This window comes from Saccostrea cucullata, unplaced genomic scaffold (genome assembly GCF_032062105.1).
Source record: "Saccostrea cucullata isolate Sc308-1 unplaced genomic scaffold, CSIRO_AGI_Scuc_v1 ctg1281, whole genome shotgun sequence".
Lineage (NCBI taxonomy): Eukaryota > Metazoa > Mollusca > Bivalvia > Ostreida > Ostreidae > Saccostrea > Saccostrea cuccullata.
Window position 1 is genome coordinate 270,554 of NW_026927343.1, and position 11,711 is coordinate 282,264.

Below are 11,711 nucleotides of genomic sequence, written 5' to 3' on the forward strand. Positions count from 1 at the left end.
GAATTTGAACGTTATACAGACAGACATAACTACAGACAGTTAGATAGACGGACGGATCCACAGACGAAATTAAATCTCCGATTTTCAGCGAGGACAATTGATAGGGAATTTACGTTTTGTCCCTTTATTTAAAACAATAGAATGATATAGAATGGAAATAAACATGGTATGCAAACACATCATTCAAACAAGTTTTTAGTGCTACAGACCGATTTTACTTCATTAATCTTCATTATGCATATTCTGAAGTTCATTTCGTTGGGGAATGTTTATGATTTTAATTTATAAATATGATTTTCATTTGTATTGTTTTATTAAATTTATTACATTTGTCATTGTCAACAAAGGTATGTGAATTATACTGTTTTATAAATCAGTCAAACGATCCATGGATGCGCCTGTTCCGCGCCCGTATTGTATACAAGTCTTATGATCCGCCTCGTAACAGCCGTGGGCTAGAGAGGAATTTCCCTCCGCGCGTCAATGTTTACATTCCAGTGACGACGGTTGAGGGGTGTACACACCAGTCTGTCACGGGCTCAGATTCTCACCGATAACAGGTAACAATTAATTTAAGTCTTCCTATAATATCTACACAAGAAATAGGTTTTAAAACTCCGACATAAATTGTATATTTAATATTCTTTGGTATCGCGATTTTTAGTCAAGTTTCACATGTTTCAGAACATTGGTTTTAAAAGCGCGGGAAAATTATATAAGTATGTCACTTGCTTTATACAAGTCGAATGCAGGACAAAGGATGTACTGTGTATATATATTAATAATAATAATGCTGTATGTTACAAAAGCATGTGATATTTTTACAAAGCAAGGAAACAGAAGCTCTACCTAAAGTAGCCAGGTTCTTCGCTGAACTTACTACATAAAGTTTTCCTTGGTAGCAATATCTCGGTCAAGCATGCAGTTTATAACATTTTATCAATAGGCCACGCACATATCAGATCAGTACTAGTATACACTCTACGTATACCGCTTGAAAATTATGGCACAGCGGAACGTACATGTACTCTACTTGATAGTATTTGAAAGTAAAAAAGGGATACAAAAAGATTTAATTATGTGGGAGGAGGGAGGGGTTCACGTTTGCAATTTCTCTCTTTCAAGAAATCACAGGGGCTTGCTCCCGGCGTATAATAATTATTTATTAAAAAATCATATACCGTAATAATAAAACTACAAAATCATATGTATACCGTAATAATAAAACTACACTGTAGTTTTATTATTACGGTATATGATTTTTTAATAAATAATTATTATACGCCGGGAGCAAGCCCCTTTATTATTAGGGTATATGATTTTTTAATAAATAATTATTATACGCCGGGAGCAAGCCCCTGTGCAAGGAATGAACTTTTTGCGAAAATCATGTGAAAAATCTGACATTTTTTATACATTAAGAAGAAGCTGTGTCAAGAAAGGAAAGTCCTGATATGATCCAATTGGCATGTACATGGTGTAGCTCTTCCAGTTAACTGATAAGCCTAGAATTTTTTGTCAATTTTTTTTTTACATAAGTCCTAAAGTTTGACATTATTACTGGTATAATCTATACACAATGTTCCAATTATGTAATGAATATATAAAATATAAACACAGGTTTGATGCTAAATATTTTAGACCCATAACCTTTTAACAGCTTGAATATCAGTGCCTGGATTTTTCTGAAGACCATGGTGTACGGAGCTATTGTGGGGATGATTTGCTCTGAAATCCTGGGGGCCGTGTGGTACCACCCCCGGGTTTTCGGCAATGCCTGGATGAAGACCGCCTACCCTGGTAAGACAGAGCCGGAGATCCAAGCCAACGTGGGCGCCAACAGGGCCATGTATCTCGTCGTTCTCACCAATGGCCTCCTGTGCTTCCTCATTAATTTTGCCCTTGGGTAAGAATTCAAACTTTACAGGCCCTAGGAGCTAAATCTATCTCCTTTATTATGTTCCCCAAACGAAGTTGGGGAACATATTGTTTTTACTCTGTTTCTTATTATTATTATTATTATTATTATTATTATTCCTGGGAAAATTTTGTCTTTGAGTGATCTTGTAAACTACACATCCGACTTAGGTAAAACCTTTTTAGGGTCACTAGGGATGTTATGTAGATTTGCCGAACGAAGGTCATTTTGCGCGCACGTGCTTGCAAGAGCGAGCACGTGCAACACGTTAAATGGCCAATATAAGGTATATTGACTTAACTTTTCTATTTTTTGATGAAATGCTTTGAAACTCATAATGTAAGGATATATTAGTAGTATAGACAAGATGACATGGTCAAAATAGCAAGATCTCACGCGCATGCACGTGCGCTTTGCTCTGATTGGCTGAAACTAAAGTCTCAATATCTTTCTTGTTTTTTGACGAAATCCTTTGAAATTTTCAACATAGCCATGCATTACGATATCCTACAACATGATATATAGCAATTATCATGAAAACGTGTATGCACGTGCGCTGCAATCTGATTGGCTGAAACTTCAAATAGTTATAACTCACTTGGTTTTCAACAAAACAGGATGGGTTTTGGAACATAGATTCATATAATGGACTTCTACAAGAGGGTATGGTCACCATGCACATGCATACACGTGCGTGTACTTGCGCTGCAATCTGATTGGCTGAAACTTAAAACAGCTATAACTCCCTTGATTTTCAACCAAACAAGATGGGATTTGGAGCATAGATATATATAATGTACTTCTACAAGAAGGTATGGTTACCATGCACATGCATACATGTGCGTGTACATGCGCAGCATTCTGATTGGCTGAAACTTTAAATAGCTATAACTCCCTTGGTTTTCAACCAAATGGGGTGAGATTTAGAACATAGATAGATGTAATGGACTTCTACAAGAAGGTATGGTCACCATACTCATGTATGCATGTGCGTGCATGTGAAATGGGTAAAATAAAAAATACACTTGAGTGAGCGTTTTTTTTTTTTTATACTTTTGGATTAAATACTTTGATATTTAGCATATCAAAATATATAGATCGTGTAGACAATATGATATGGTCATTACGCACATGCATTAACATGTGTAAGTGTGCAATGATAAAATTTGAATGAACATAGTACACTTTTTGGTAAACGTTGTTAAAGTCTCAATTGCATAGAGTTTGTCTTATTTAATTACGCTTACAGGGAATATGACTATAAAAGGGAGTTGGGGAGCGTTTGGGGAACATCTGTAACGGTCCCCGTTACAATTAGCACTAGTTTAAAGAGTGCTTGTAATATATATTATCAATTAAATAAGTACGACGCAGAGGTACTGAGGAATTAAAATTATCTATTCAGTTGAATTAAAAATAAACATAATATATTTATTACAGTAATCGAGTAAAAAAAATCAGTTCTATAAATAGTCTGGACTTTTAGCAATCATATGCATGTATGTTTTCACATAAGAAGATATGATATAAGAAGATATTAGTATTTATTTTTATATTTATTCTTTTAAAAAATGCAAATTAAAAAAAAATGAATAAGACATTGGTTAAGATAAACTTTCCAATCTGTATATAACATGGGAGCAAATTAAAAAAAATCAGAATTTGCACTGCAGTTAAAGGAAAACGTTTATACACTTGTACTTAGAAGACGGTATTTGAAGTATTCGTGATTCCGGGTGGTTGATAACACCGCTTTAAGCTTAGTCTGATGAGTCGAGTTGGACCCAAGTTCTCTGAAACCCATTTTTTCATCTGTAATTTTGCACTATTTACAATGATATTCAGATGAGTTTGCATACTAAGATGACTGACTATAATTAGATAACTTTCTGTTGCAGTCCATTATTGAGATCTGGATCTTGCCTGGATGCCGTTGTGAGGGGCATCTTAATCTCCATGGTGATAATCTTGATTGACATATCACATTGCCTGTTTTCTGCACGCTCATTGGCGGGATTTGTAATTGACCGCGCCTACGACACGTGCATGATCATTTTGATCTGCGTCTGCATCGCAACCATTGGTTGAAAATGCCCTTTCATTCCGATCTTTACCACACGTATATGAAATAACATGCATATGTTTCTGTAGATTCCAAAGAAGATGACGTCTTTTGTTTTTCTTAACAGTTTTAAAGCAGGGATCCTATATTTAAAGTGCCATATAATGACCTGTGCGGACATTGTAAAAGTTTGATGTCAGCATCTTTTTTGTGTGTATTGAAATTCATTGTATAACTCAATTAGCCAGGCAGCGTATTACACATACTCATGACATGTACATCATTACGTTTTCATTTCATAAGAATTTTGAATAAATGATTTTGAAAGTACAGTATATATACATGTCTGACAATCTTGCGTTATTTGTTGAAGGTTTAGACTTCAGAATGTATGAAATATAAGTAGATAATGATCAGTATTCAAGCACAAAATTCCATAAAACAATACAAAATTGGAGCAGAGCAAACACGGACCTGCAACATATCACAGGTGGGAAAAGGTGCAATGGAGGCAGGCGCGGATCCAGGGTTTGAAGTTAGGGGGGGCGCCAAAAGTAGGCAAGGGGTCTGGGGGCCGCCTTGAGGCCCCCAGTGGGTCCAGGGCAAAGCCCTGGTGGGGGCCCAGGGGGCGAAGCCCCCGGAAGCTCCTGGATTCTAGAGATTTTGTAGGGTAAAAATGAGGTCTACCGAGTATACATATTAACATTTTGTAGACGAAACTGTGATTTACGTTAACTTTGACAATTTTAGGGGGGGCGCGCGCCGGGTGCGCCCGCCCTTAAATCCGCCACTGGGAGGAGTGAACATCCCCCGACAACCGGTCATACCCGCCGTGTGCTCCTTTTCATGGTCGGGAAATAACGGAAAAATCAGTCTTCAATTCTGTATACATGTAAATTATCATGATTATGGGCTAACTGAAAGGCATCAGCAGTCAGCATTTGACTCAGTAATAAATTGCATTGTATCGACCATTGAACTTACGAAATGATGACTAAATTAAAGAGACCAGGTGCACAGCATATGAAGTTATTATGAAGGTGTGCACCTGGTATTTTCAACTTTATTTGATAATTTGTCTGTATTTTACAGGTGTTATTTTCAATTTTTATTGACTTGGTCATTTTTGGTTTATGTACAAGGTTTGAGACATAGAATCTAGAACATATGTATGGCACGCCAAACATAATTTCACAGTCGATAAATTAGGTTTATCGGTTGTAAACTATAGTTTACGGACTGTAAACTATAGTTAACAACGCTAATCTATATTTTACATCTGTAAACAATCGTAAACTATACTTCACACCGAAAATAATCATTTGCGATTGCAAAACATAGATTATCTGATAAATACAGTTTCACGATTGTAAACTATGGTTTACAACTCTTAACTATATTTAACGATCGTAAATTATAGTTTACAGACGTGAATCTATGTTTATCAACAAAATCTATTGTTAACGTTTTATTACAGACAGATAAACTTAGATTAGCATTCGTAAACTATAGTTAACAACTGTTAAATATAGTTTTACAGATGAAAACTATACTTAATGAATTGTAAACTATAGTTCACGATTTGTAAACTATAGTTTACAGTCGATAATCCTAGTTTATCAATTGTGAAACTACTAGTACATGTATGTTTAACACGCCAAATTCACAAAAATGAGCTAATCATAGTTTCACAATCGATAAACTAGGTTTATCGGTTGTAAACTATATAGTTTACGGACTGTTAACTATAGTTAACAACGTTAATCTATATTTTACGTTTTAGTCTGGTCCGATTTATAGAAAAAAATACTTCTAACGGCAAGTAATTATTATTTGGTCCAGCATAGTTTTTTAACCTAATTCGAGTATGCTGAATCCGAAAAAATATGCTGGCCTTCATGAAAATGGCGTTAAAGAGGTCAAAATGGCGGACATCCAAATTTTTTTAATTTTCTCTTAATGTCGTTAAAAATGGAGAAGTAATGAGTTATTATCTTACTGAGAGTAATAAAACTATAAGAAATATAATAAAATGCTAACATTATTAGTTTAACTCAGAAAATTTAGCCGTTTTTACACTTAATTCGAATTTTCTCTGATTTATTTGCCTATTTGTTTCTTTATTTTTCTTTGTTCAGGATTTTACATTTGCAAATATCCATACACTGCAGATTTGTATTTTTTCCTCTACATCTCACAGTTCTACAATTGAATGATGGTGCAGCTGTAAGTTTAAAGTCAAAATGGCGATTCAAATTACGGATATTCCTTTTTTTCAAATTATTTCTTAATGTCTTTTACATAGGAGAAATGATTTGTGAATATCTTATTGAGCGAGTATAATTAACTAATGTAAAATTCCAATAGAACACTATTATGAACACTTTAAAATGGAAAATTTAGTCGTTTAAATTTAAATGTGTTTATTAGCTCAAAACTCAAAATGACGTCATATTCACTCGAATTTCGAATTCTCGAAAATACTCAAACTGCTTAATTTTGAAAATAAATTACAGTTTGTTTTTTATATATAATGATAGTATATTGAATATTCCATTAGATATGAACAAACAAAAAATATCAGAAAAGATTCATGTTTTTCTGGAAATAGTTAAAACAAACTCGACTTAAGAGTTTCCAAATTTTCCCCCTCGTATTTGACCGTGTTCCAAAGCCTTTGAGCCCCCGTCCACCTAAAATCACTCCTGAATCCAGTCTTTATCAACTCGCATTTCTACCTCAACATCCCTCAGCACACCATCAAATATAACTGGGGAAATTCATTTCCGATTTCATCGACTACTTTGTTCTAGCTTTTTAGCACTTATAAGAACTTAGTATTATCCCCTAACATCTTCTATTCCAGCTTTATTTTATATGTTTCACTCTGTCTTCGGAATTTTGGTATTTTCAACAGTCAAGTAAAACGGTGCCCTGTGTCAAGGATGACAACCCACTTGGCACGTAAAAGATCTTTTCTCTGGAATTCGAAAAAGAGTAAGCTCACAGGGGACCACCAGAGAAACCAAAATCCTCCAAAAACCGATTATTTAAACTGATAGTCCGCCGAAACATGGCTGAAAAATAGCCGACTCGGCGTTAAACAATATACAATCAAACAACACTCAAGGAAAAATACATTTATGTTCAAATGTTAAAAGTCTATTTTGTTTTCCAAAACCTTATGCAAAATGAAGAAGAGGTACTGTGAGCAATTAGCTCACTAAATGATACCCCCGTCACCCATATGAATACCTATGAATACACAGTGTCCATGTTTTGCTATGTGAAGCCCAAAATATGTGTTGGATCAAAAAGTAAAAGAGGAGGTGAACAATGGCAATATGTAATAAAGGTTCTGTGAAAGTTTATCAAATTTCATTCAGTGGTATGAGACGAGTTGCGGATAAGAGACGAGTACCCAAAAGCGTAAAAGACGGACGGACATACCGACTACTCTATACCCTCCCGCTTTTCAATCGGGGAGTGGGGGGGAGGGGGTATAAAAAAATCTCTGATATTCAAGACTTGTAGCTCTTTATTTAGTGACCGCGTATAGATTTGTTTTCTTTTTGGGTAGAAAGGTCATTCTATTAGCAAGAAAATTCTCAAACTTCATCATCTGGAATCACATTGTGTGCATATTTTGGTGAGAAAAGTTGTAAAATTATGCAATTTAATAGTGCCTGCAGATTCCTCGTGATTCCTATCACTTACAAGCTTTCGTACAATAGGCATAAGCCATTCTTGACTTCGATCTAGTCAACACTTCTCTTGACAACAAAATTTTCTTGAACACTCCAAGAACTTTACAAGGCAACTTGATCCACACTTCTTCGTTAGGATAGTGTAAAGTTGTATCAAGAATCGAGGAAGGATTGAACACAAACATTTCCTTCTTTCAGATTTTGTAAATTTAATTTTTTTTTAATTTATATACACTGTTCAATACAAAATTGGTGGAGGAGGACCGTTCACACCATGAAATATTTGAGAATGCAGTTGAATTTTTGACTGAGAATAACAAAATGCAAATGTAGGGACACAGAATCAGAGCTGGACAATCAAAAAAAATTATGGTTTACGTATATTATACCGATAATTCTTAATAAATATGTTTATGTTTGGATATTATAATATATTCAGATTTATATGATGTAACAATTACTAGCAATCTAATTGCTCGTGGTTCATCATTTTAAAAATCATACTAAGTTATGTTGCACTAGATCTTCCACATGAACATAAATATTTTTTTCTACACTGGACTAAAATTAGATCAAGAATTTCCAACAACTGATATGATTTAGCAACCCTCGAACTACAATGTTCACTCGCCTTAATGCTCGGTGAATACTGCTCTTGGGGTAGCTTAATTTTCATACTGTCCTCATAACAGCAATTATTGTATGATATTATTAACTTTTTATATGACGAAGCATGATACATGTATGATGGATAATAGGTGAATTGTCTTTGGAATTGTCCTCAAATATTTATCTTAATAATAGAAGTATTTAAACAAAAATCCGTTTTTAAAAATCCTAAGTCATTAATGAAAATATCCATTAACTTCCATCACATATTTGAACATTATTTCATGAATAAAAAAACCCTGTTATTTATTTTCTGCAAAACAAATCAGAATTAAGCATTTGGGTATTTTACAAAATCGAGTGTATAACACGTCATTCGAATTGCCATTTTGAGCTAAATAACACATTTTAAATTTAAACGACTAAATTTTCCGATTTAAAGTGATCATACTAGTGTTCTATTGGAATTTTACCTAGTTGTACATCGCTCAATAAAATATTCACAAATCATTTCTCCTATGTAAAAGACATTAAGAAATAATTTGAAAAAAAGGAATATCCGCCATTTTGAATCGCCATTTTGACTTTAAACTTACAGCTGCACCATTATTCAATTGTAGAACTGTGAGATGTAGAGGAAAAAATACAAATCTGCAGTGTATGGATGTTTGCAAATGTAAAATCCGGAACAAAGAAGAATAAAAAACAATAGACAAATAAATCAGAGAAAATTCGAATTAAGTTAAAAACGGCTAATTTTTTCTGAGTTAAACTAATAATGTTAGCATTTTACTATATTTTTTATAGTTTTATTACACTCAGTAAGATATTCACTCATTACTTCTCCATTTTTAACGACAATTAGAGAAAATTAGAAAAATTTGATGTCCGCCATTTTGAATCGCCATTTTGACCTCTTTAACGCCAATTTCATGAAGGCCAGCATATTTTTTCGGATTTAGCATACTCGAATTAGGTTAAAAAACTATGCTGGACCAAATAATAATTATTTGCCGTTAGAACTTATTTCCAGCCTTCTTTTTAAAAATCAGGACCAGACTATTTGTAAACCATAGTTAACGCGATAATCTATGTTTCACAACTGTAAACTATACTTAACACCAAAAACAATCATTTGCGATCGCAAAACATAGATTATCTGATAAATATAGTTTCACGATTTGTAAACTATGGTTTACAACTCTTAACTATAGTTAACGATCGTAAATTATAGTTTACAGACGTGAATCTATGTTTATCAACAAAATCTATTGTTAACGTTTTATTACAGACAGATAAACTTAGATTAGCATTCGTAAACTATAGTTAACAAGCGTTAAATATAGTTTTACAGATGAAAACTATACTTAACGAATCGTTAACTATAATTTACGGTTTGTAAACTATAGTTTACAGTCGATAAACCTAGTTTATCAATTGTGAAACTAGGTTTAGTTCATTTTTGTGAATTTGTACATATGTACAAAAATGTGAACTACGGCTTAAAACTAATCATTAAAACTAAAAAGAAAAAGAAACACCATCAAGTGTTAAAAACAGTTTTCAACATTACACAGAAGATATAGTATGAATCCATTTGTCCTTTAGGAGTAATAAGTGGACATGCATCCAGTTAAAAATAAATTAATGAGGTTGATGTGGGAAGTTGTGAAGGCATCTCTGATCAAGCATGTGCATGTGTTACCTACTAGTATATCTCCTGGGAATTTGAGAAAAAAAGAATTATAATAGAGATCTCTTTTCTCTAATTCTTTTCACTGTAATTTATTGTCTGTCAAAGCACTTCATTACTGGATGTCCAGCTTTTTATTTTAAAAAATTGTTATATAAATTAAGATATAAAGATTAATTAGATTTTGTGTAATATGATTTTTTTTCAGCAATGAATTTGCAGAGTGTCATGACAATTAGTTGCAATTCATTTTATTCATTGAAATAATAAAACTGTTACATTGGAATTACAGTGTATTAGCTATAGATTTGATATAGTTTCATCTTAATTAGATTCATTCATTAAAAAATATAATGAGCAATTATATTTCCACTCTAATTTTTTTTATTTTGATAAAGTTGTTAACACCTCTTTCATCCATAAAATATTTGTGAATTGGCACCTTCTCTGAAAAACACAGCGTTGATACCAGGTATTTGTCCCTATTGGACAGTTCTAGTTTCATCAACTTATTTGTCAATACTTTACCTTGTTTGTACATATGTAGAGCATTCCCTTGTGTATCGAATCAACTGAGAGATATATACTAGTACCACGTATGCAGGTGATGAAGGTATATTGCTGCATAAGTAAGCGGAGTTGACGATTGAAAAGGTCAAGTAACCACGTTTATCATAGTTTGGTTGTTAGATTTCCATTAACGTCTTTTTAAGTAAAATATCCTAATATAAAAACAGATGTGTCAGATTCTGTGGTATCTTTTATCTCAAGCTCACCGGGATAAGTCGTATCGACATAAGAATGGGAATAACCATTGTTTCTTGACAATACGTCGTCGATATATCTAAATGTCGAGTTGAAGGCCAAATTAAGTTTTATTTTTCTTTTCATAATATTTTGTAGCTACAGTGCCACCCATTGAAAAAAAAACTGTATATTTATTGTGCACAATAAGTGCGCTGTTTCTCTATTTATTTCTCCCTGGTTTTCAAATTGTTATCTCAATATATTACCACAGGAGTCTGAAGTTTTTATTGTAAAAAAAAAAATTAGTTAAAGGTAGGAATTTTTTTAAGGATTGTTATTTTTTTTATTTTTTTTTTTATTATTTTTTTTTTTACAATAAAAACTTCAGACTCCTGTGATATTACTAACCGTGTGATCTTAACATATTCTTTCACTGTTTCCACAACAAAACATTCCTTATATTTTTGGTAATAGCCCTCCTGGCCCTTAAATTGAGATAATAAAAAGTTTAGTCCATTTCTCCTGCCATTTTTGTTTGCAAGATAATTCGGTCTTACGCGCTTTCTGCAGATGTCAACTCCGAGAGTACTTGATATAAAAGTAAGTATTTTTTAAATTTAGCTTTTTTGCAATTAATTGATTTCAGAATTTGGAAGAATTAATCCAGAACCAAGCGCAAATATTTGTGCGCAAAATATATACTGTTTTTAACAATGGGTGGCACTGTAGCTCTCCGGTCTGTCAATATATTTTTTCGGAGAGCTATAGTTCTTCAGCTAATGTTTTCTTCTTATCACGCATAAGATTTTGGACAAATTCTGCTTCATATGAATACAAAAATATGTCTGCTAATTAAGGTGCACAATTGGTACCCATGGGAATTCCAGTAGACTGTTGGAAGATCTGTTCTGCAAGAACCACATAGATACTGTCAATCATTTTTATGACATCTTCAGAGTACTTGTGTGTTAAATC

The 11,711-nt window shown here is 33.3% G+C and overlaps 1 protein-coding gene across 2 annotated transcripts; it reads left to right on the forward strand.

Moving 5' to 3' along the window:
- The first annotated feature begins 466 nt into the window (after positions 1-466).
- Positions 467-4,333, forward strand: LOC134274151 (uncharacterized). Of its 2 annotated transcripts, none has more exons than XM_062756406.1 (3): positions 467-560; positions 1,661-1,906; positions 3,817-4,333. In XM_062756406.1, exons 2-3 carry the CDS (start codon positions 1,695-1,697, stop codon positions 4,004-4,006), a joined length of 402 nt encoding a protein of 133 aa, XP_062612390.1. In that variant the 5' UTR covers positions 467-560; positions 1,661-1,694; the 3' UTR covers positions 4,007-4,333. The 2 variants fall into 2 exon arrangements, with proteins under 2 accessions (XP_062612390.1, XP_062612389.1); XM_062756405.1 differs by having other exon boundaries at positions 1,673-1,906.
- Positions 4,334-11,711: the final 7,378 nt, after the last annotated feature.

Excerpts from the sequence above, each read along its gene's own strand:
- LOC134274151 (XM_062756406.1), top strand. The coding sequence starts at position 1,695 with ATGGTGTACGGAGCTATTGTGGGGATGATTTGCTCTGAAATCCTGGGG. Across the intron at positions 1,907-3,816 it reads CTCATTAATTTTGCCCTTGG|TCCATTATTGAGATCTGGAT; the intron begins GTAAGAATTCAA and ends TTTCTGTTGCAG.